The 23,826-nt window shown below is 36.8% G+C and overlaps 2 protein-coding genes across 2 annotated transcripts in view; one reads left to right on the forward strand and one right to left on the reverse strand.

The window, feature by feature from the left end:
- Fibp (acidic fibroblast growth factor intracellular-binding protein) overlaps positions 1–23,826 on the reverse strand; it is a 76,650-nt gene that overhangs the window by 47,088 nt on the left and 5,736 nt on the right. The window lies entirely within an intron of this gene.
- On the forward strand, positions 17,880–18,569 carry LOC148947568 (uncharacterized). Its single transcript, XM_089095940.1, has one exon. The coding sequence runs from the start codon at positions 17,880–17,882 to the stop codon at positions 18,567–18,569; it is 690 nt and encodes a 229-aa protein (XP_088952066.1).

Here is a 23,826-nt window from a genome sequence, read left to right on the forward strand (position 1 = left end):
CCCTTTGGGTGCCTGGGGACCTTTGGGGACTGGGTGAGGGTCTTTGGGGGTCCGGGGGGGGTCCTTTGGAAGCCCAGAGAACCTTTGAGGACCGGTGGCTTCCTTCGGGGATGTGGTAGGGGGATCGGAACCGTTGGGAGTTTGGGGGGCTTTGAGGACCGGGGGCTTCCTTCGGGTTGGGGGTAGGAGGATTGGAACCCTGTGGGGTTGGGGTAGAGGACCTCACAACACTGTTCAATTGAAACTTGTGTATTATAACGACCACACTCAAAACCTCCTCCAAAATCTATTCAAAAATCTTCTTTTAAAATGTCTCTATCTGTTTCACCGAAATAGTTCCATAACCTGTCTAAAACGGTTTCGCCCAAATAATCCCTAAACGCAAATTCAGCGTGTTCCTTTGTTATTGGCATCTCTGCGTCAATGCATTTCAAATTATATGGAAACCTTTTCGCGCGCTAACACAATTCATCGTTAAGATGTTTCTTGCCTAATTGTTTCCATGGCCTTGGGTTATTAATATCCATTGGAGTTCGACCAGTAGAACTGTTCCCGTGGCAAAGACATTAATGATTTTGGATCTATTCCTGGAGAAATGTTTCTAAGCGAAAATTTTTAAAGTCTGACAGATGATGTCATTGATTGATTGATCTGTCAAGAAAGGGAAATTTAAAGTCTGATAGATGATGTCATTGATTGATTGATCTGTCATGAAAGTGAAATTAATTTGTTGTTTCTAAGGGGAATTATTGATTCACGATATGTGAATTGAGGTCGACAGCACAGGTGTTCTGACTCGTGACAGCACCACGTGGTTTATGGTTTTCCAAGTGAGAAACTCGTGACAGGACCACGTGGTTTATTGTTTTACAAGTGAGAAAGTTACTGTTTTTAAAATTATAACTTTTAAAAACTAGAATTTGTAAATTTATAACTATAAAATAAATTAATTTTCAAAGTAACAAATGTAAAAACAAATAAAAATCAATCAATCGTTCACCCGACTTGTTTTGACCTGAGTGAAATTGAAAATTCATGGTTTTTCAAGTGAGAATTTGAAAAATTCATGGTTTTTCAAGTGAGAATTTCATCTGTTTTTTCATTCTCACTGAGAAAACCATAAACCACGTGGTCATGTCACGAGTTATAGGGTCCTCTCTACTGTTTTTCACTAATGACGGCATCAATCCTTTCAATCAGTATACCCTCAGAATTTGTTGCTTTTTTTTCTGGGAGGCAAATGGGAAGGGGGGGGGGGTAGGTAAAAAACAAAAAAGAGAATATTATGAATAGTATAAGAAATGCTGGATGAAATCACAGAAAAGATCATGAGTGTTCACATTACCAGAACAACATGTAATTGAAGTAAAAATATACATGCTTTCACACAAACATACACATCTGACTACTATAGGTGGGATCAGAAGAATTGTCTATGGGGAGGAGGGTGGGCAGTCTTTGGCGGATTTTCGAAACCAATCTTGGGACATTAGTTGAACTTAATGTGATATTGCTGAAAATACTTAAAAGTATACACCAGAATTCAAAAAAAAGTTTAGGCGTTCATTCTATATCTCCTACAACACTGTTCTTAATGCACTCAATTGACAAACTGAGTCCAAACATTAAAAATAAACAAATAAAAAACTGTTAAATTCTGTTTTAATAGAAGTATCTTCGAAAAAATTACTGAAAACAATACCATCTTAAAGTCTGGACAGACATTAGACATGGTCCTTTTCAAAGTATTAATTTAAAAAAAAACAAGTTTTTTCAACTGAAAGTAAGGAGTAACATTAAAACTTGAAACGAACAGAAATCACTCCGTATATGAGGAGGCTGTCCCTTCCTCAATTCCACAATCTTCAAGCTAAAATCTTTTTGTACTTTAAAAGAGCTTCTTACTCTAATTGAAAGTAAAGAGCAACATTAAAACTTAAAACGAACAGAAATTATTACGTATGTGAGGAGGTTCGCCCCCTAGTCACTACCTCCCTCTTTACGCTAAAGTTCAAATTTTGTTCGAATCACAAATCCATGAATAACAAAGTCCGTTTAATTAGAATAGATAGCTCTTTTGAAGTGCTAAAAAAAAAAAAATTATGTTCGTTACCACGAACTGTTTGAAAAGAGGAAGGTATTGAGGAGAGGGCATTCCCCCTCCATGCAAAGTTCCTTTTGCGTAAAATCCCCCTCCGTCCAGACAATTCCATCTTCACTGAAAATTTCCTTCAGAAAATATCTTGCAGACAATTCCACCCGGAAATTTCTCCTTAGGCTACTTTCATTTTTTAAAAAGAGTTGTTTTTTATTATTTAAGTTCTAAAATCTTGAAGGAAATCTCCCCATAGAAATTTTTTTCCTGGAAATTCCCCTCTGTGACAATAGAAAGTCTTTCCCGCAGAAAACTTCCCCATTAATAATTTATCCCGCAGAATATTCCCCCATGGAGAACTTGGCAAAGAGAAGGTAAGAAAAATTAAATTATTTTGTATAGGAACTCTGGCGAATTCTGTCGAGTAAAATTTCCCATGGAAAGTGCATCTTCAGAAATTCCTTCCCCATGGAAAATACCCCCTCCCCAAAAACTGCTTACTTCCCAATAATAAATACTAGATAAGAGATAAGATCATCCCCAAAGGCATGGCTACCTGTCAACTATGCTGAACAAAATAGCAATCTGAAAATTTTAACCAGATGAATTTGGGGAAAAAAGGGGCGTGGGAAGGGGGCTGATTGCCCTCGAATCTTTTTAGTCACTTCAAAAGGGCAATAAAATTTTTAATTTCAAATGGAATGAGCCTTCTCCCGATAATGTAGGGTGACCGGATCTCATAGAGGGGGAAACAAATTTCGGAATTTTTGTTTGTCTCAACCCCACAAAACGATTTCCCTTTCCAGATATTGAGATAGCCGAAATTTGGGTTTGACTAAATGACGTTAACCCGTGCCGTTCGTCGCTCAAAGTTTAAGAAAATTCAAATTTTTGACCAAAAAGCTGACATATCAAGCCATAACTCCAGACCGGTTAATAATAAAAACCCGCTTAAATCATAGGCAGCGCAATCGCGCTGTCTAAGTAAAGAACGATGTTGGCAATTTGTGTTATTTATTTATTTATTTTTTTTCCATACCAGGGCACTTCGTATCGAAGAAGTTGTCGTAGAAACTTCGAAAAGGGCTCATTAGATTGGACACAAGAGTGGCTAGCGCCCTTTTTAATAGTCGAAAGTGATTGGAGGGCACCTAGCCCCCCCCACGCCCTTCATTCCCCCCAACACATCCAATCAAAATTTTGAGATAGCCATTTTGTTCAGCGTAGGTGATTTCCAAAAAGAACATGTATTTTTGAGGAGGACACTCCCCCACAACCCTCAGGACAAGGGTTTTAAGTTATGCCCTGGGGGCATATAGGAACGATTTGGCACAATGTATTATTTATTATTTTTTTTCCTTTAGAGCAGGGCACTTCGTATCAAAAAGTTGTCGTAGAAACTTCGAAAAGGGCTCATTTCAATTGGAAATTGGAGTGGCTTGTTGCCTTTTTAATAGACGAAAGTGATTGGTTAGGCGACTAACACCACTTCCCGAAACACATCCAATCAAAATTTTGAGATAGCCATTTTGTTCAGCGTAGCTGATTTCCAGATAGAAATGATGTTTTTGAGGAGGACACTCCCCCACAGTCCTCAGGGCAAGTGTTGTAAGTTATACCCTGGGGACATATAAAGTTTTTTTATAGAAGGTATTGTCGTAGAAACTTCAAAAAAGGCTCATTCGATTGGAAATTCAAAGCGCTAGCGCCCTTTTTAATAGTCGAAAGTGATTGGAGGGCAACTAACCACCCTCTCACGCCCACCTTTACCCCACTCACATCCAATCAAAATTTTGAGATAGCCATTTTATTCAACGTAGTTTTAAGTTCTGGAAATTAGGTCTTTGAGGATGACAACCCCCTCCCCCCACAGCCTTCAGGGCTAAGGTTGTCAGTTAGGCCCTAGGGGCATGGAAGGTTTTTATACAAAGCGTTGTCGTAGTAACTTTAAAAAAGGCTCAGTCGTTTGGAAATTGAAATGGCTAGTGCCCTTTTTAATAGTCGAAAGTGATTAGAAGGCAACTAACACCCTTCAACACCCACCATTTCCCCAAACACATCCAATAAAAATTTTGAGACAGCCATTCTATTCCACGCAGTTTAAAGTTCAGAAAATTATACCTCTGAGCAGGACACTCCTAACAAAGTCTTCAGGACAAGGGTTACGAGTTATACCCTTGGGGCATATATGGTTTTTGTTGAAATCTATGTCGTAGAAACTTGAAAAAGGCTCATTCGATTTGAAATGCAAGGGGCTAGTGCCCTTTCTAATAGTCGAAAGTGATTAAACTAGTGCCGTTTAAAAATCATATAAGATCTTTATAGAAAGCGTTGTCGTAGAAAGTCCAAAAAGGCTCATTCGATTGGAAATTCAAAGGGTTAGTGCCCTTTTTAACAATCGACAGTGATTGGAGGGCAACCAACCCCCTCCCACGCCTACCTTTTCCCCAAACACATCCAATCAAAATGTTAAGATAGCCATTTTCTCAACGTAGTTGAAAGTTCTGGAAATTAGGGCTTTGGGGGTGACAACCCCCCCCCCCCCACAGCCCCCAGGGCAAGGGTTGTATGTTATGCTCTGGGGGCTTATAAGGTTTTTTTTCATAGAAAGCGTTGTCGTAGAAACTTAAAAAAGGGCTCATTCAATTGGAAATTGAAAGGGCTAGTGCCCTTTTTAATAGTCGAAAGTGATTGGAAGATAACTAACACCCCTTCCACGCCCACCATTTCCCCAAACATATCTAATCACAATTTTTAGATTGCCATTTTGTTCGACGCAGTTTAAAGGTCGGCAAATTATAACTTTAAGTAGAACAATTTACCCAAAGCATTCAGGGCAAGTGTCATCAGTTAGGCCCTGGGGGCAAGTAAGGTTTTTATTGAATGAGTTGTTGTAGAAACTTGAAAAAGGGCCCATTCGATTTGAAACTCAAAGATCTGGTGCCCTTTCTAATAGTTGAATGGGATTGTAGGGCACTAACCCCCCACTCACGCACACCATTTCCCCAAACACATCCAATCAAAATTTTTAGATAGACATTTTGTTCATCGTAGTTTATTTCCAGATAGAAAATATATTTTTGGGGAGGAAACTTCCCCAGAACCCTCAGGGCAAGGGTTGTAAGTTATGCCTTGGGGGCATATAAGGTTTTTTACAGAAAGCGATGTCGTAGAAACTTCAAAAAAGGCTCATTCGATTGGAAATTCAAAGGGCTAGTGCCCTTCTTGATACTCGAAAGGGATTGGAGGACAACTAACCCCCCTCTCACGCCCACCTTTTCCCCAAACACATCCAAAAAAAATTTTGATATATCCATTTTGGTCAACGTAGTTGAAAGCTCTGGATATTAGATCTTTTATGTTGACAACCCCCTCCCCCCCACAGCCCTCAGGGCACGGGTTGTAATTTATGCCCTGGGGGGAATAAGATTTTTATAGAACGTGTTGTCGTAGAAACTTCAAAAATGGCTCATTCGATTGGAAATTGAAATGGCTAGTACCCTTTTTAATAGTCGAAAGTGAATGGAAGGCAACTAACACCCCCCACGCCCACCATTTCCCCAAAAACATCCAATCGAAATCTTGAGATAACCATTTTGTTCCAAGCAGTTTAAAGTTTAGGAAATTATACCTTTGATTAGAACCCTCCCCCCGCAGTCTTCAGGGCAAGGGTTATATGATATGCCCTCGGGGCATACAAGTTTTTATTGAAATCTTTGTCGTAGAAACTTGAAAAAGGGCTCATTGGATTGGAAATTCAAAGGGATAGTGCCCTTTTTAATAGTCTCGAGAGTCATTTGAGGACAACTAACCCTCCTCTCACGCCTACCTTTTCCCCAAACACATCCAAGAAAAATTTTTATATAGCCAATTTATTCAACGTAGTTAAAAGTTTTGGAAATTAGGTCTTTAAGGATGACAACTCCTCCACCTCCACAGCTCTCAGGGCAAGGGTCGTAAGTTATGCCCTGGGGGCATATAAGATTATTATAGAAAGAGATGTTGTAGAACTTCAAAAAGGAGTCATTCAATTGGAAATCGAAAGGGCTAGTGTCCTTTTAATAGTCGAAAGTGATTGAAGGGCAACTTACCCCGTCTCACGCCCACCATTTTCCCAAATAAAGCCAATCAACGTTTTGTGATATTCATTTTGTTCAACGTAGTCGAAAGTTCTGGAAATTAGGTCTTTTAGGATGCTAACCCCCTCAGAGCCTTCAGTGCAAGGGTTGTAAGTTATTCTGGGGGCATATAACGTTTATATAGAAAGTTGTTGTAGAAATTTCAAAAAGGGCTCATTTGATTCGAAATTGTGAAATTGCCCTTTTTAATAGTCGAAAGTGAGTGGAGAGTAATTAACCCCCCTCTCACGCCCACTATTTGCCCAAATACATTCAATCAAAGTTTAGAGATAGCCATTTTGTTCAACGAAGTTGAAAGTTCTGGAAATTATGTATTTAATAATGACAAACCCCCCATAGCCCCCAGGGCAAAGGTTGTAAGTTATGCCATGGGGGCATATAAGGTTTTTATAGATAGAGTTGTCGTAAAAACTTCAAAAGGAGCTCATTCAATTAGAAATTCAGAGGGCTAGTGCCCTTTTTAATTGTTGAAAGTGATTGGAGGGTAACTAACCCCCCTTTCACGCCCATCTTTCCCCCAAACACATCAAATCAAAATTTTCAGATAGCCATTTTGTTCAACGTAGTAGAAGATTCTGGAAATTATGTCTTTGAGGATGACAATCCCCCCCCCCCAGCCCTCAGGGAAAGGGTTGTAAATTCTGCCCTGGGAGCATATAAGGATTTTGTTGAAATAGTTGTCGTAGAAACTTCAAAAAAGGCTCATTTGATTGGAAATTGAAAGGGCTAGTACCTTTTTTAATAGTTGAAAGTGATTGGAGAGCGACTAACACCCATCTCATGCGCACATTTTCCCCAGACACTTCCAATCAAAATTTTGAGATGGCCATTTTGTTTAACGTAGTTGAAAGTTCTGGAAATTGGGTCTTGGAGGATGACAACCACCCTCATAGCCCTTACGGTAAGGGTTGTAATTTATACCCAGGGGGCATATAAGGTGTTTATAGAAAGCGTTGTCATAGAAACTGTCAAAGGGCTCATTCGATTGGAAATCTAAAGGCCTAGTGCCCTTTTTAATAGTCGAAAGTCATTGGAAAGCTTGACATTTTATAGTAAAGATTGATGTGGGTATAATGTATTATTTTTTTGTTGTTGTTGTCGTTTAGACCAGTGCACTTCGTTTCGAAGGAGTGGCTGTGGGAACTTCAAAAAGGGCTCATTCGACTGAAAATAGAAAGGGTTGATGCCGTTTTTAATAGTCGAAAGTAATTGTAGGGCAATTTATCTTTCTCCCACGCCCACCCCCTCATTCGCCATTATGTTTAAAAAATAAACGTTGCCTTGAAATTAAACCCTAATGCACTCTGTCAATACTAATTCCCAATAAGGTATCTCAGCAGTAGTCCAGGAACGACTGAGGGTATTACTTTCAAACTTTCGGTGCTACTTCTGCTCTAAAAATTTAACCAAATCAAAATAGCGTAAGTGTATCCAAGCTATCAAAGAAAGTAAACAGATTTTTTTGCAAATTGTATCAAGTTTTCCATTTCAGGTCAACAAGAGAAGGTATACGAGCAGAAATTAACAGAAGTTGGGTTCACAACCCCTATGCCTTACCAAGGCCAGAACATGATTTGCACTTTACTGAAAAAGATACAAATGAATGTGCATTGTCAGTTTAATTTGCATATACTGATATTTAGTAATCAAAATGTTAATATTATTTGATTTATTAAAGTTATAAAAGTAAAAAACATTCATATATTGTGCAAATTAGTGCAAATTATGTTCTGGCCTTGGGAAGGCATAGGGGTTTTGAGCCCAACTTATGTTAATTTCGGCTTGTTTTGAGCTTGATTCGGTTATTTATTGTAATTTCTGTTCGTTTTGGGTTTCATTTATTTGTCGATTCTGCTTTGTGGTAGTTTCACGCTTGATAGATTATTTGATTTTATTTTTGCTCATTTTTTGTTTAATGGAATTCTTTACTTTTCATTGAAAAACTTATTTTGTGGAAAAAGTTTTTTTTAATTAATATCTCAAAAGAAAGCCAATATTGTTCTTCAAAATTCATATTCTATACATAATTGTTGTTATTTTAAGTCAAACCGAGTTGCAACAGTATTTAGCCCTAAAAACGTGACCTGGTAGCACTAGGAGCGCACTTTATGTATTTTGTTATTAAGTGATAAATTTTGCTTTTTTTTCTAAATTTTTTAGTTTAAAGTAGAAATATAATAGAAAGCGTAATACTGACAAGTCTAATGACATTTTTATTTTTAAATATAAAGTCAGGTATATAATACATACAAAACCGACCCAAAAATGATACAGACGTAGTACAATCATGAGTTGATAATTTTACATTGTTATTTAATCTATTCTAGAGCTTTTGTTAAAGTAGTTATTGAAACGTCAAAACGTCAAAACTCGGCATTTGCTTACAACTTGGAGGACATATTCCTTTTGGCCTTAATCTTTTGGCAGAAGGTTGTTAAAGTCATTTATTAATTAAACTTCCACGCTCAGCCAAGTCATTAACTACTTTTAATTTTTTGACAATTTTCAATCCTTCTTGGAAGCCATTATTATGAGGCCAGGTGTTTGGATGTTGTCTTAGGAAATCTGTTTTTATATTAAATCGGTCAAAGAATGTAAAGATTCCTTTGGTTAGTAAATTTTCCAATCCTCCATCAACTACCTGTTTTAATTTTTCTTTACTGACTTTTGGATTTACAACCCTAGTGTGCTCTGATGTTTCGTCGGTGCTACCGTGCAATTTATTAGCCATTAACAACTTTTCATCGTCTGTAATGGAGGGATCGAAAAAAGATAACTCCGCCAACTCTGTATTCAAATACCACAAATGGTTCAAAAATTTGGTCAGGGCTATTTCTACAATGTCGCTGTCATATTCTTTATAGTCTGGCAGGCTATGCAACATGCCTAAATCTTGGTTTGGTGCAACATGAGCTTTTGGAGCATTGAACAAAGCTTTACACTAAATTTTAAATAAAAAAACAGATATGGCACGCGCAGAAGTTTCTTCTTGTTCAGACACCTTGAATTGACGGCGAAAAATGAACATTCTAAATCAGTAAATAGTAACCAAGCGTTATGAACGGCTCTTGGAGTTCTAAAAACCACAACATTGCTGTATGAAGATTCAATAAATACCCCAGGGATGACTATAAAGAGCTATTGGAGTTGGCTCTGGAGCTATTGGAGTTAATTTGGTTTCAAATTCAGCAGCAACATTTGCAATTACTTCTGGAGTTTGCTGCTTTTGTACTAGACTGTCACTGATACCTGTGTTGTATTTCCCGCTGTCTACCTTGGGCCATGCAGTGAGGAATCTCTTAAAAATGTCTGGATGAGGTCCAGTGGTTGATCCTATTTTTGTGTCAAATGCACCTCTTAACAGAATTTCCAAAATATGATGACGGCAAGCTAGGTAAAACAACTCTCTTCCTAACATTTGCTCCAATATGACGCATGCTCCTTTGAGTCTTCCCGTGTTGGATGCTAAAGTGTCGAAGCACATTACCTTGACGGTGTTGGAAAGACCCCATTCATGTAGGCATTCATATACGGCTATGGCTTGCTCCTCTCCAGAGCTGTTTTCTGTTACAGGAACTCCCAACAACTCTTCCTTTTCGCCATATAAAATTGCAATAGCTATTCGCTCACATTGTTCATTTTTTAAAACACCTGGTAAAAGTTTACCGTCCAAATGGACAACCAGGGGCTCTTTTTCAGGAATATTTACTTTATCAAAAAAAAATTAGTATATAGTTCTCTGAACATTTGCCTTCTATAGTATAATGAAGTTTTCGAGACTTTGTTCTTAAGAGGGTTAAAATTTAGTGCTTCTAGAGTAGCTATTAAAATTCTCGTTAAAATTTCTGTCAGATACCTTACATCATGGGCGTAGGGAGAGGGGGGAGGCAGGGGGGCAGCTGCCCTCCTTGACCTTCAAATTTACATTAGATATGGCTGAAAAATCAGATGGTTTGGAAAAAGCAGTTGATAAAACTCCATCACACTATCGACTGCCCCCTAGACAATATGCTGCCTAATCCTGCCTACGCCCATGCCTTACATCAATCTAACAAAATGGACAATTTCATGTTTAAAATGTCTTTAAAACCCCTTACAAATGAAACTCTCATCCTCTTGCTTTCAGATGGTCCTGGATGTTCTCGAGCTTCGTAAGGGACGTTCATTTCCTCCAATATCCCAATTTCCTGGTATATGCTGTCTACCAGGTTCAATATTTATGCTGTTTCCTTGTCCTTTTTACCTGTCAAATGGAACTTTCTTTGATAAACTAGTCAGGTAATCCCCAAAGAATAAAAGATTAAATTTGAACAAAAGGCTCATTATGTTTGAAAACTGAGTTTCAAAATATTTTTCAATTAAAGAAAAAAATGTTAATTCCGAGACATATTATGAAAAAACCCATAAAATTCTTAGAATACCCAAAAGTGGCTCCTAAAGGTACCAGGTTGCATTATTGGGACTTAAGACTGTTGTAACTCTGTTTTCCTTAAAATGACAGCAATTATGTATAGAATACTAAGTTTCACGAACAACATTGGCTTTCTTTTGAGATATTAAGCGTGGTTTTATTATTTACCATTCTGGAGTTATGGCTCCATTCGTCAGCTTTTTGTCCAAAAATTTGGATTTTCTCGAACTTTGAGCGACGAGCAGCACGGGTTAACGTCGCTTAATCGAGCTCAACTTTCGGCCATCTCGATATCTGGAAAGGGGAATCGTTTTGTGGGGTTAAGACAAACGATTTTTTGCAGCATCGAAAATTCTGACATTTTTTGCGGTCACCCTAGTGCAGGGCTATCGATTCAGTACAACCACCCTGGCGAAAAACAAAACAAAAAAACAAATAAATAAAAATACATCTATGATTTATTTTTTATGGCAAACATTTCTGCAGATGGGGGATTGAAACCTCTGGAGTGAAATTCTCTGATATGATGGATTTGATGTTGCAGTTTTCATTAAGGCTCCTTGACTTTTGGGTGTGTTTTCCCCTTTTTAAAAATCACACAATTATTTTCAGACTCGTAGCATTTGATGGGTAACATTAAACATAATGAATTTTATATATTTAAAATCAAGATAAAAAGCCAATTCTTTTGATGTATCTATTTTTATCAAAATTCCGTTCATTAGAGTTTCGGTTACTATTGGACTGAGTTGCTCTTTACTTCAGTTCGTTACCACAAACTGTTATTTACGGTCATATTCTAGCTAAATTTTGAGCTAAAAATTACAACAACGTTAACCATAATTTTAGTGTTTCTTATGCTGGCTTTTTTTCAATTTTAGAAAATTCAATTCAGCAAAACTGAACATTTTCATTAACTATGGAAATTTTAAGAAGTTTAATACTAAACCAACCTAGTAGATTTTGTTGTTTGAGTGTTTGCCATGAATATGCTGAATCTTTTTTTGAAAAGCCAAGTAAGGGTTCAGGACATTTTTCATAAAATCTTATTTTCTAAGTTTATTGTTATACTCTTTCAAACCTTCAAAACAGGAAAGGAGTGGAGGCAGGAGTTCGACAGTAAATCCTTGGTCCCTTATATGAATTAAATAAAAAAACAAGTTTTTTAAACTGAAAGTAAGGAGCGACATTAAAACTTAAAACGAACAGAAATTATTCCGTATATGAAAGGGGCTGTCCCCTCCTCAACGCTTCGCTCTTTACGCTAAAGTTTTTTATTCTTTTAAAAAATAAAGTTGTGAGACAGAGTCAAACTTTAGCGTAAAGAGCGAAGCGATGAGAAGGGGACAGCCCCTTTCATATACGGAATAATTTCTGTTCGTTTTAAGTTTTAATGTCGCTCCTTACTTTCAGTTTAAAAAACTTGTTTTTTTTATTTAATTTCTGATCGTTTTTTAGTTAATGCAGGTTTTATTTGGACTCCACGTGATTGAATAAGTTTGCGCAAACAAAATTTGCGTAAAAATTTTACTTTTCTTTTGTTAAATGTATGTCTCTAAATTTCGTTATGACGTAATTTACAAATTAACTTACTTAACTAACTTCTATATTCGTATATTTTTCTTCTGGCAGAAAATACAAAGTTGCAGATTTTTGCAGATATGAGCTTGAAACCTATGTAAGAGGGTTTTCTGATACGCTGAATCTGACGGTGTGATTTTCATTAAAATTCTTTCACTTGTAGGGGATGTTTCCCCCTCTTTAAAAAATCAGGTAAATTTTCTCAGGCTCGTAGCCTTTGATGAGTAATACTAAACTTAATAAAATTTATATATTTAGAATCAACATTATAAACACAGTCTTTTGATACATTAATTGACATCAAAATTCCGTTTTTAAAATTTTCGATTACTATTGAGCCGTATCACTTTTTTTTTATTGTTTTTTTATTACGTATATGTTATTACGTATATTAGGGGGTTCTCCCCTTGGTCAATAACAAGCTCTTTAAGTTAAAAGTTAAAAAAAAATTAATTCACAAACCCCTGAATCACAAAAGGCCGTTTAATCAGAATAGATAGCCCTTTTGAAAGCACTAAAAAAAACTGTAGCGTAAAGAGCGAGGTATTGACTTGGGGGAGAACCCCCTCATATACGTTATAATTTCTGTTCGTTTTAAGTTTTAATGTTGCTTCTTATTTTCAGTTGAAAAAACTTGTCTTTTTTAATTTAATTTCTTATTGCTTTTTAAACAATGCTGGGAAATCCGGCACCCCCTTCATAGAAATGTCCCTTACCCCAAGGAAACATCCTTCACGGAAAGATTCTCCCGAGTAACCCCCTCCTCCAGCCCCACCCTCCAGGAAAAAAATCCTTCCTGAAAATGTCTGTATACTTCCCAATAACCAATAAATAATGCTGGCAAGTCCGGCGCCCCCTTCATGGCAATTTCCCTTCCCCCATGAAAACTTCCTTCATGGACAGATCCTCCAACATAAAAAAAATGAGGTTTATACTGTTTCCCCTGAAATCCCAATATCAGGGATTTCCCCTAATATTGGATTTCCCTCATATTAAACTTTTGGCTAATGAATCCAAAGTTGAAGAACTATCAGTGTTAGAGGCCTAGTATCTAGGTAAACCAAATGAAACATGACTTATAATGATTGCACGTGTCCTGTTTACATTGCCTGTTCAAATATCTGTTTTGAAAGTGTCCCCTTTTGGCCAACCAAAGCCATTTAAATTAAATCAAGAAAACCCTAAGCAGTGTACTAAATGCACAAAGCTGGCCTTGAAGAACTGCATGTCTGCAAAATTGTGATTAACATCTGTATTAAAGAACACAAACCCATCCTGCTACTCTACAGTCAAACAGTGCCAATTGCAAACGAGGCCATGCTCATTTGACAAAAATAGCATCCTTAACCCTCTGACCCCATTTTTATTTTACCTAATTTAACCCTCTGACCGGGTATCCCGTGATTTACGCGTGTAGCAGCTGCTAGTTTAATTCTACACAACCCCGCGATTCGGACCTATTTACAATTATTTAGGTTTATATAGATTGCTATCACGTGATTTCACCATTCAAGAGTTGCTTGATCAAGGAATTGCCAGATATACATGTATATTTATGCTGGTAGATTGATATTGTTTCTCAGTGTCTTGCTATATGTCTAAATACTTACAATATTATTGGAATGTAAAGCAGTGTGTTTTGTTTTTCTGAATTGTAAAGATTTGATTTGTGTTACAGAATACTGGTAGACCTTAATTAGGAAATAAGATGGAGGAATCTGATAATGATGAAATAAAAAAGACAAGTTTTTTTCAACTGAAAGTAAGGAGGAACATTAAAACTTAAAACGAATAGAAATTATTATGTATATGAGCGGGTTCGCCCCCCTTGTCAATACCTCGCTCTTCACACTAAAGTTCGAATTTTTTCCAATTCTTTAAGGATGACCCATGAATCACAAAGGCCGTTTAGTTATAATAAATAGCTCTTTTGAAAGTACTAAAAAAAAACTTTAGCGTAAAGAGCGAGGCATTGACAAGGAGGGCAAACCCACTCATGATATATTATTAACTAAAAATATTTACTTAACCATTTAGAAACAAACAAAATGCACGTTTTTTAAACCAAATTTAAAAAAATAAATATGCAGTTTTAAACCAGTAGCTGCTGAAAGGCCGTTTAATTACAATAAATAGCTTTTTTGAAAGTACTAAAAAAAACTTTAGCGTAAAGAGTGAGGTATTGATGAAGGGGGCGAACCGACTCAATGATATATTATTAACTAAATTTTTTTACTTAACCATTTACAGATAAACAAAATACACGTTTTTTAAACCAAATTTTAAAAATAAATACGCGGTATTAAACCAATAACTGCTGCAAACGAAATCGCAGGATACCCAGCCAGAGAGTTAAATATCTTGAAAGATTATTAGTTTTGAAAATTATTGGAAAGAAATCCTACTAGTTGAAATAGCTGGAAAATCATACAGTACTATTCTCAAGGATAATGTCTCCCTTTAAGCAAAACTACTAGGACCCCATCAAGGAAATGCACCTCTAGTATAAATATTAAACCTCAGCAAACATCTTCTACAAGTGATATTCCCCAGGAAAAGTTTTAAGTAACTTCTGGCTGACTTGAATTACACCACTTCAGAAAAAGTCCCCAAAATCAAGCAAAATTAACTCCAAGCCTCAAGGTGAATTGTCACTTCACCATCTGTAGTACCTACTGCTACCATATCTGCTCAAACTCATATTAAACTATCTAAGATGATAAAGTACTTGATTTCAGTCACTTCTATTTCTTGAAGAAACATACCTCAATATCTTAAAGCCACCAATCTGAGAGAATTACCTGTATGTTAATTTTTCACAGCCATTTGTTGAGAGTGATACTTTTGCAGATGATGGATGACAGATTGCTAAAGACTGTCCTTTTTGGTCAACTGTCTAAGGCTAAACAGAAAGCAGGTTATCCACGGTTGGGATGAGAGGATGTTGTAAACAATGATTTAAGGGAAATGGGAAGCTCCAGGGAGGGTGTAAAGAGGGATGCTTTGAATAGATTGGGATGGAGGCATAGCATGCGCAGCTGTGTTGGCCTCAGGTGGTTTGGTGCTGTGGTGAGTTGTTAGAAGAAGAAGATTTGTTGAAAGAACAGAGGTTGATATTAGCATTCATAACAATTTCAGGTACTACATTACTTCAGAGCAAAACACAGCTAGTGATGCTTCTAATTCTTTCAAGATAGTACAGTGGAACTCTACATCAATTAATTTTTAAATAAACTAATTGATGTATCTGATTATATTACCAGGAACAGCCTTAATATAGTGATCTTCAAGAGACAAATTTACAGACTAAAAAATAATATCCTGCCTGGTTATAACTATTTTTGCAAAGATGGGGACAAAAGTAGGAGAAGTGGAGGTGTAACAATTTTTGTAGAGGAACTATTGCTCATTTCCTTTTGCCTGTGAATTTTTATGACTTTGAAATTGATGTGATTCAAGTATCAGTATATATATTCATGTGATTCAAGTATATATATATATATATATATATATATATATATATATATATATATATATATATATATATATATATATAAAAACTCCACCTCCCAAAATGCCTTAGGCATCAGGCAGCCAGTCCCAAGCCTAAAAAAGGAGAAGGGCTGGACTGCGGGCCTGCAACCCACACCCAGGACCTCAATGACATTCCTCAAGGGAACCTGAATTAGCAACTGAAACATCAAGATTGAGCCTTGGATTGAACCCCTTAATGATGACAACTCCAGCCCACCCAAGGATATGATTTATGAAAGCAAATAATAACCTGAAGTTTAGTTTTTCAAATGTACAAACAATGTCTCAACCATCCAAAACAGAGCAAGTACAAACAAGTGACGACAGAATACGACCTAGATCTACTAGCATTGTCAGAAGTGCAGTGGACTGGCTCAGGAATAAAAAAGCTTGATGATGACCATACCATCATATAAAATGGTCCAGCAGATAAGCAAGAAGCCAGAGTTGCCATGATGATGCCAAAGCAGACCCACAAGTCACTCTAAAAATGGACTCCTGTATCACCAAGAACATTAACTGCAAGGTTTTTGGGAACACATGATAAAATGTCAGTTGTTGTATGCTACGCCCCTACAAATGAAGCCACTGATGAAGAAAAAGACAAGTTCTATAGATCACTTAAAGCCATAGCCAAAGATATACCAAGACATGACATTGTTTGCTTCCTTGGAGACTTTAACACTAAAGTAGGAAATGACCAATCCTTTCAACTCAAGAGTTCTTGGCCAACATGATCTGGGTCAAAGAAATGAAAATGGGGAGTTTCTAATTGATTTCGCCTAAATGAATGACCTTGTAGTTGGTGGGTCTCTGTTACTCACAGAGACGTGCACAAGTACTCTTGGACATTGCCAGATGGATTGACCAAAAATCAGATTGATCACTGCCTTATAAGCAGAAAATGGCAATCAAGTCTACAAGATGTTTTGGCCTTATAGAGGAGCTGATGGATCAGACTATAACCTTATGATAGCCAAACTCTGTCAAAAATTAAAGAAGATATGCAACAAAAGGACCGTCACAAAAACCAGAATTTGACTCTGAGAAACTTCAGGACAAGACATTAAAACAGGCTTTTACAATGTAGCTATACACTAGATTTGAAGGTCTATCCATACCAGAGGAAGCTGAATGTGAAATAGTATAGGAAGCCATAAAGGAAAGCTATCACAAAGTAGCTAAATCAACCCTGGGCTTCCATAGTAGCCCTAAAGACCAGTGGCTGTCTGAGCAAACTTGGCAACTAATAGATGAAAAAAAAGAGAATGTCTGTCCTCCATCAACAAGCCCCTGATTGTCTTGTTTTCCAAAATGAGTAGTCGATCTTGACAAAGCTGTCAAGAAAAGTGCCTGTACTGATAAGCAAAACTTTCTAGACTGTAGAGCAATGGAGGCAGAAGAAACAGCAAAAAGAGGAGACTCAAGAACTGTTTAAAGAATCACCAATGACATCATATGGGAACAAGCAACAAATAGAGACAGCCCTGTCAGAGATCCATTGGGGGTGCAGGTGACAGAACAGAGTGAAGTCAATGAGCTATGGGCTAATCATTTCAAAAGTTTACTAAATAGACCCACCCCAAAAGAGCCCCTGAAATTCTAGATATCCCATCTTCTTCCTGAATATCAGCACAGATCTGCCTTCTGCCAGTGAGATACTAGAAGCAGCAAAGAAACTGAAAAATAGAAAATCTCCCAGACTGGACCGCATATCTGCAGAGATGACAAAGGCATCAATATCATCATGCATCTCCCTTTGGTCTTTACTCTTCACTCAGATTTGGACAACGGCGAAAGTACCATCAGACTGGAAGCGCAGCACACTCATCAGGATATTCAAATAAGGAGGCACTACTAAGCCGGGCAACTGGCGGGGTATAAGTTTACAGTCAATGCCCGGGAAGATCCTCTCACATATTATCCTACAGAGGATCCAAACAAAACTTAAGCATCACCTCTGAGACAAACAGTATGGCTTCTGCCCAAATCACTCATGTGCAGACCTTATATTCACGCTTAGACGTCTTACTGAAGAAAGCAGGGAGTGGTGTTCAAAGCTTTATATGATCTTTGTGGACTTTGAGAAAGCCTTTGACTCCATAGATTGTAAAAGCCTATGGAAGATTCTCATGGAATCCCTGAAAAGATAGGGATGATTATTACTGTCATGTATGAGGATGGCAAATTTTGCGTCAAGACACCAGAGGGCCGAAGTCGTTTCTTCTGGATTTTATCAGGAGTAAAACAGGGACGTGTTCTATTACTATTACTTTTTGTAATAATGGTTGATTACATCCTGCGGAACATAGGGACAGACGGCATCAGATTAAGGCCCGAAGTCCAGGTCAATGATATTGAATTTGCAGACAACTTAGCAGTGCTTGAGTCAAGCAAAAAGCAGCGTCAAGAATTACTTGATAAGGTCACAGTAAAGGCAAACCATCTTGACCTACGTGTGAATGCTGAGAAAACCAAATGCATGGCAACTAGTGACTCTCCTCTGTCCATTCAATGTGGCAACCAAAATGTTGAACAAGTTATCCAGTTTAAATATCTGGGAAGTATCATTGAGAACACCAACTTGATAGAGAAAAAAATACTCACCAGAATAGGACAGGCAAATGGCACCTTCAGCCAACTATATCAAGTATGGAGATCTCAGAGATTTTCTCTGCACCTGAAGCTACACCTTTTCAACAGCAATGTTATGTCAATACTACTCTACACAGCAGAAACATGGCATCTGAATCAAGAACAAGAGAGAAGAGCCCTGGCTTTAGAAACTTGTGTCTTAGTAGAATATTAAACATCCACTGGTCACAAAAGGTGACAAACCAGTCCATCCATGAAATGACAACAACCTCTAATAACCAACACCATCAGAGTCAGAAGGTGGAGATATTTGGGCCATGTCCTACATATGGATGACCATAGACTCCTAAAAGCCATTTTACACTGGCAAATACCAGAAACTACACAAGCTCCAGTGAAATTTAAATATATACTTCTGCATATATATACCCTGGGTGCCTCAGGAGGCACAGGCGGATCTAAGGTCTAATGTAATGTGTATATATATATATATATATATATATATATATATATATATATATATATATATATATATATATATATATATATATATATATATATATATATATATATATATATATATATATATATATTATTATTATTATTATTATTTATTTATTGCCCGTCAAAAAAAGGTACAAAAGGTACAGTAGACGGAGTAATCACTAAAGAAAACAAAAAAGAAAAAAAAAGAAGAAAAAGAAGGACACAAACACACATTGAAAATTCAAACACATGGCAAAAGAAAACTCTTCATTACATTAATACGAACAGTGACTATATGCATTACATTAATTTAAAAAAACTATTATGAACAAATTGTTGACCATGGATGATTAAACTTACTTTGAAAACGGGACAGAGGTTTATTAATATTAGGGTCAGCTAATATTAGGGTCAGCTAGCTTATACAAATGAATAATTTTACGGTTTCTTGTCCAAGGGGGCAAATGTAGAAGATATTTAGCAAATCTGAAGAAGATTGATCGTAGGTGCTTTTTATCTGTAACTGTAAAGAATCTCCAGAAAGGAGCAATGTAAAGCATATGAGGAAGGGCTGTGGCGTTGTAAATGGATGCTCGAATATAACGGTTGAAACGTAGTTTGCTTTTTACGATTACAGCGTAAGAAATGCTAATTTTACGCTCAACGTGAGAAATCAGCAAACGACGTGTGCGGCCTATAGATGTGCCAATTGGGAGGCCCAGGTATGTAATATGGTCTGAGGGTTTAACAAGAGAACCGTCCATATTTATAAGAGAAATAGAGGGATTTCGCCCATTGAAAAGGATTACTTCGGATTTCTCAGGATTAAAAGACAGACCGAGTTTTGAATATTCATCTTTGAGGATTTTGAAATTCTGCTCAGTGCGCTGGATTGTACGGCTGAGATTCAGGATGTCATCAGCATAACAAATAAGAGACATATCGATTCTCCCAAGAATGCATGAAGGAAGACACTTTGCCTGCGTTTCCAGGCCACTATTATGGAACAGGGTTGGGGAAGTGATAGCTCACTGTCTAGTCCCTTTCTTAACGAGGATGGGGTACTGAGGATTCACAAGCATATTCGAGGGAATCGAAGAGTTTGGCCTCACACGAGAATTAATGCAATTATATAGCGAAGGATGAAGACCCAACTGCAGGGAAAAACGGGATGGAAGTTTTAAACGCACTTTTAGATTGCTATATAAATCCCTGAGAACACGGACAACTGATGGATTTACGCCTCGCCTTGCCATATGAAGAAGCATGGACGAATGAATTAAGGAATCGAACGCACGTCTAACGTCATGTCCGGCGAGGATCATACTTTCTCCCGAAGATTCAGCGTCGGCGAGGGCAGTAAAAACTGCTGTAAGAGCATGAGAACAGCCAAGATTAGCCTGAAAACCGAACTGATATGGAGGAACGTAACATTTCTGTCTTAACTCATCAAGAAAAAGAAGCTCGAAAAGTTTGCATGTCGTAGTAGATACGGTGATGGGACGGAAAGAGGAACATTGCAGCTCAGATTTCCCTTTTTGGGAATCGGAGACAGATCACCAATGCAGAACGAGGATGGAACAATACCTGTAACAAATATCATTTGCATGAGAAGGCTGAGGTGACGCACCAATAGATAACTTCCATTAATGATGTGTAGAGTGCTCACCTTATCTATCCCATAAGAGGTTTTCTTTTTAAGTTGGGAAACGGCTTTTATAACAGCGTCACAAGTAACAACAAAATCAAGGTCAGGAGATTCATCAATGAATTTGTAGAGCTCGTCACAAAATTGTGACTCTAAAACAGGATCAGACTCAGAAAATTCATTTGAAAAATAGGATATCCACTCGGACAAAGGAATGTCATTCAGGTCTGGCAAATTGGAGGAGACAGTATGAGATAGTAGCTTCCACAGAAGATCAGGTAAATTCCTGACCTTCTCGGAATAAAGTGTCTGCATTTTAGATTGATGAAGGGCAAGTTCCTTAGCAAAATGTTTTTTTGACACTCTTCTTAGTTCATTGACTATTCCTTGATGGGGACATAGGAGATCTCTACATAATTTTTACCAAAAATTTAGCACGTTCACAAGCTTCAGACAGCACTAGTTTTCCGGACCATCTGGGAACTTTGGTATCAGGACGTATTTCTGTAAGTGGAACTTCCCTTTTTTCAGCACACAAAAGTGCATGGCAGATTTCTGTGGAGTGTATATCAAGAGTCAATCTAACCTCATTAATTTCTTTATTAGAGGACTTTTGCAGAAGTTGAAATGGAACCCGGATCTTGTATAGAATACTATCTGAACTTTCAATGTACTGAGATGTGTCAATTTTATTCCAATCGCGGGAAGTATACCACTTGTGCCGGTGAACAGTATAAGCCTGTAACACTGGAATCTGAGAAGCTTCTCGTTTGAAACTAGAAGCAATAGGAAGATGGTCTGAAACTTCAAATTTGGAAACTACCTCAACATAAGGTATATCAAGGTTATATGACACAACATGGTGGAGGTTAGATGTGCAAGAGGAAGAATGAATGTAAGTTAACTGAGCAGATTTATGCTGAACTTTAAAATCATCTCAAAACATTCCTAATAGTAAAGAAGCTCGGATAGAAGCTGAAAACAACCTGCATTTTATATCACAATTAAAATCACCTATGATCAAACACGGGATTTGCAGTTTAAGGACATCATGAAGACAACAGCTAAGTTTACTAACTGCTAAAGCAAAATCTCTCTCTGAATCTTCATATTTGTAATCTGTGGGTAAATACACATTTATTTTTACGCACTCACCTACTCGAACAGCTAAAAAACTATCACAAGAAAAGAAAACCCTAGAATGAAGATTTGATACTACATAAGTAGCACTACCACTCGAAGCTCTGCCTTTAGAAGTACTACGTTTTGCTGGAATCAAGTAAGTTTTGAAAGTGGCACTAATACACAGTAAACTAAGGCTGTGGTTGGTCAGGAAATGTTCCTGCAAACAAAGAATATCATGATTATGAAGTATATTTTCAAGAATAGGCTTTTTTTTATAAGACTACCATTAATGTTCCAAGAGAGAAAACGAATATCCATTTATCTACTTAGCTGCCCGTTTTTCAATTCGAGCGTTGCCAGGGTTTGATACTGCAACAGGTGTGATTAAACTCTTTATATGTAATACAGAACATGTTCCAAACACATGGATTATCCCTAATGGAAGAATGCTCTAAGGAACCACAATAAGAGCATAGTTCTGCGTTCTTACAATCAACAGCAAAATGTCAGTGTTGATGGCATCTGGAACACCGTCTAGGTATGAATGAAATTCTGGACAGTTAACTTTTCATAACCCACCTTCACAGAATTTTTCAGAAACGAATCGAGATCCCTTCCTTGTTCAAAATATATCTTATAGACGCGTGACTTGCCACACTGCAAAGCATTGACACACTTTTGAATAATTTTATCAATATATTTTACATTCATTTCTTTCGGGACGCCTTTTATTACACCGATGAAGGAGGGAGATTTAACAGAGGCTAATAGGCCAGGTTAGAACTTTTTCATCTGGTCAGCAATTGAGGAGGCAGCGGGTTTACTTCTTACGACAATTTTCCATTCTGATGACGAACGTTTCACCTCTGAAATATCACTTGCAGCTTTAGGACGTTTTTTATCTATAAAATCTTTCCCTAACAGTAGGGATGAAAGATCTGACGGGCAATTTCTTAGCACAACAGCATAAGCAGAAAGCTTCGATTGGTCCTTTATACAAGGCAACAGAGCAGAAGAGTGACAGGCAGGAGTTGCCTGTACTGCGAAATGTTGCTTATTTAGCTCAGACGAACTGTTAATTTTAAGGGAAAGTTCATTCATGCGACAGGTTAAGGCTGCAGCGATCGCATCACCAATTGTTGGAATTTCACACGGTGAGTAAATCACGAATTTCGGGATCTTACGTTTTTCTTTCAATGCCGTAGATAACCACTTACAAATGTCAAGGACATTTTCATCGTCTTTTTGGTATATATATATATATATATATATTTATAATTTTTTTTTATTTTTTTTTTTTTTTTTTTTTTTTTTTTTTTTTTTTTTTATTTATTTTTATATTTTATTAAATGTGTTTGTTGTAGTTTTATTTTTTTATATATATATATATATATATATATATATATATATATATATATATATATATATATATATATATATATATATATATATATATATATATATATATATATATATATATATATATATATATATATATATATATATATATATATATATATATATATATATATATATATATATATATATATATATATATATATATACAAAGGATTACACAAGCTCCAGTGAAATTTAAATATATACTTCTGCATATTTGCAACCATATATGGACATCACAAAATACAAAGACCATGGTAATTAGCCATAGTAAACCCTATCCTCAAACCTAACCTGCCTTTAAACAATGTAATGTCTTATATACCAATTTTTGTGAAAACAGTACTAGAGAAAATCCTGGAAAAATTGATTTTATCTAGACTTGAATGGTTTATAGAAGTAAATAGTTTCTATCTTCTGAACAAACAGGATTTAGAAAGGGTTGTTGTCCATGGGACCATATTGCCTGCCTTGAACATAATACATCAAACTCCTTTAAAAATGAGCATTCAATCATTGCCAACCTTTTTGATTGGATTGATGCCTATGACAGTGTCATTCACCAGAAATTACTTGAGGTGCTAATGAACCTTGATTTTCCTGCTGGTGCTGTTAATCTTATTAACAATTTTTTAATAAAAGAACATATTCTGTGTAGACTGGTAATTACAGGAGCCAGGAGCCTATTAGAGAAGGTGTGTTTCAGTCTGCTCCTCTTTAATCTTTACATTTCTGAGATTCAATTGTTTGTATCATTTTGGTTTTATGCTGATTTATGCAGTGCTGTTAGCTTGATTTCAGTAGAAAGCCAATT

This window comes from Artemia sp. Qi Xiang Cuo, chromosome 10 (genome assembly GCF_049724085.1).
Source record: "Artemia sp. Qi Xiang Cuo chromosome 10, ASM4972408v1, whole genome shotgun sequence".
Taxonomy (NCBI): Eukaryota; Metazoa; Arthropoda; class Branchiopoda; order Anostraca; family Artemiidae; genus Artemia; species Artemia sp. Qi Xiang Cuo.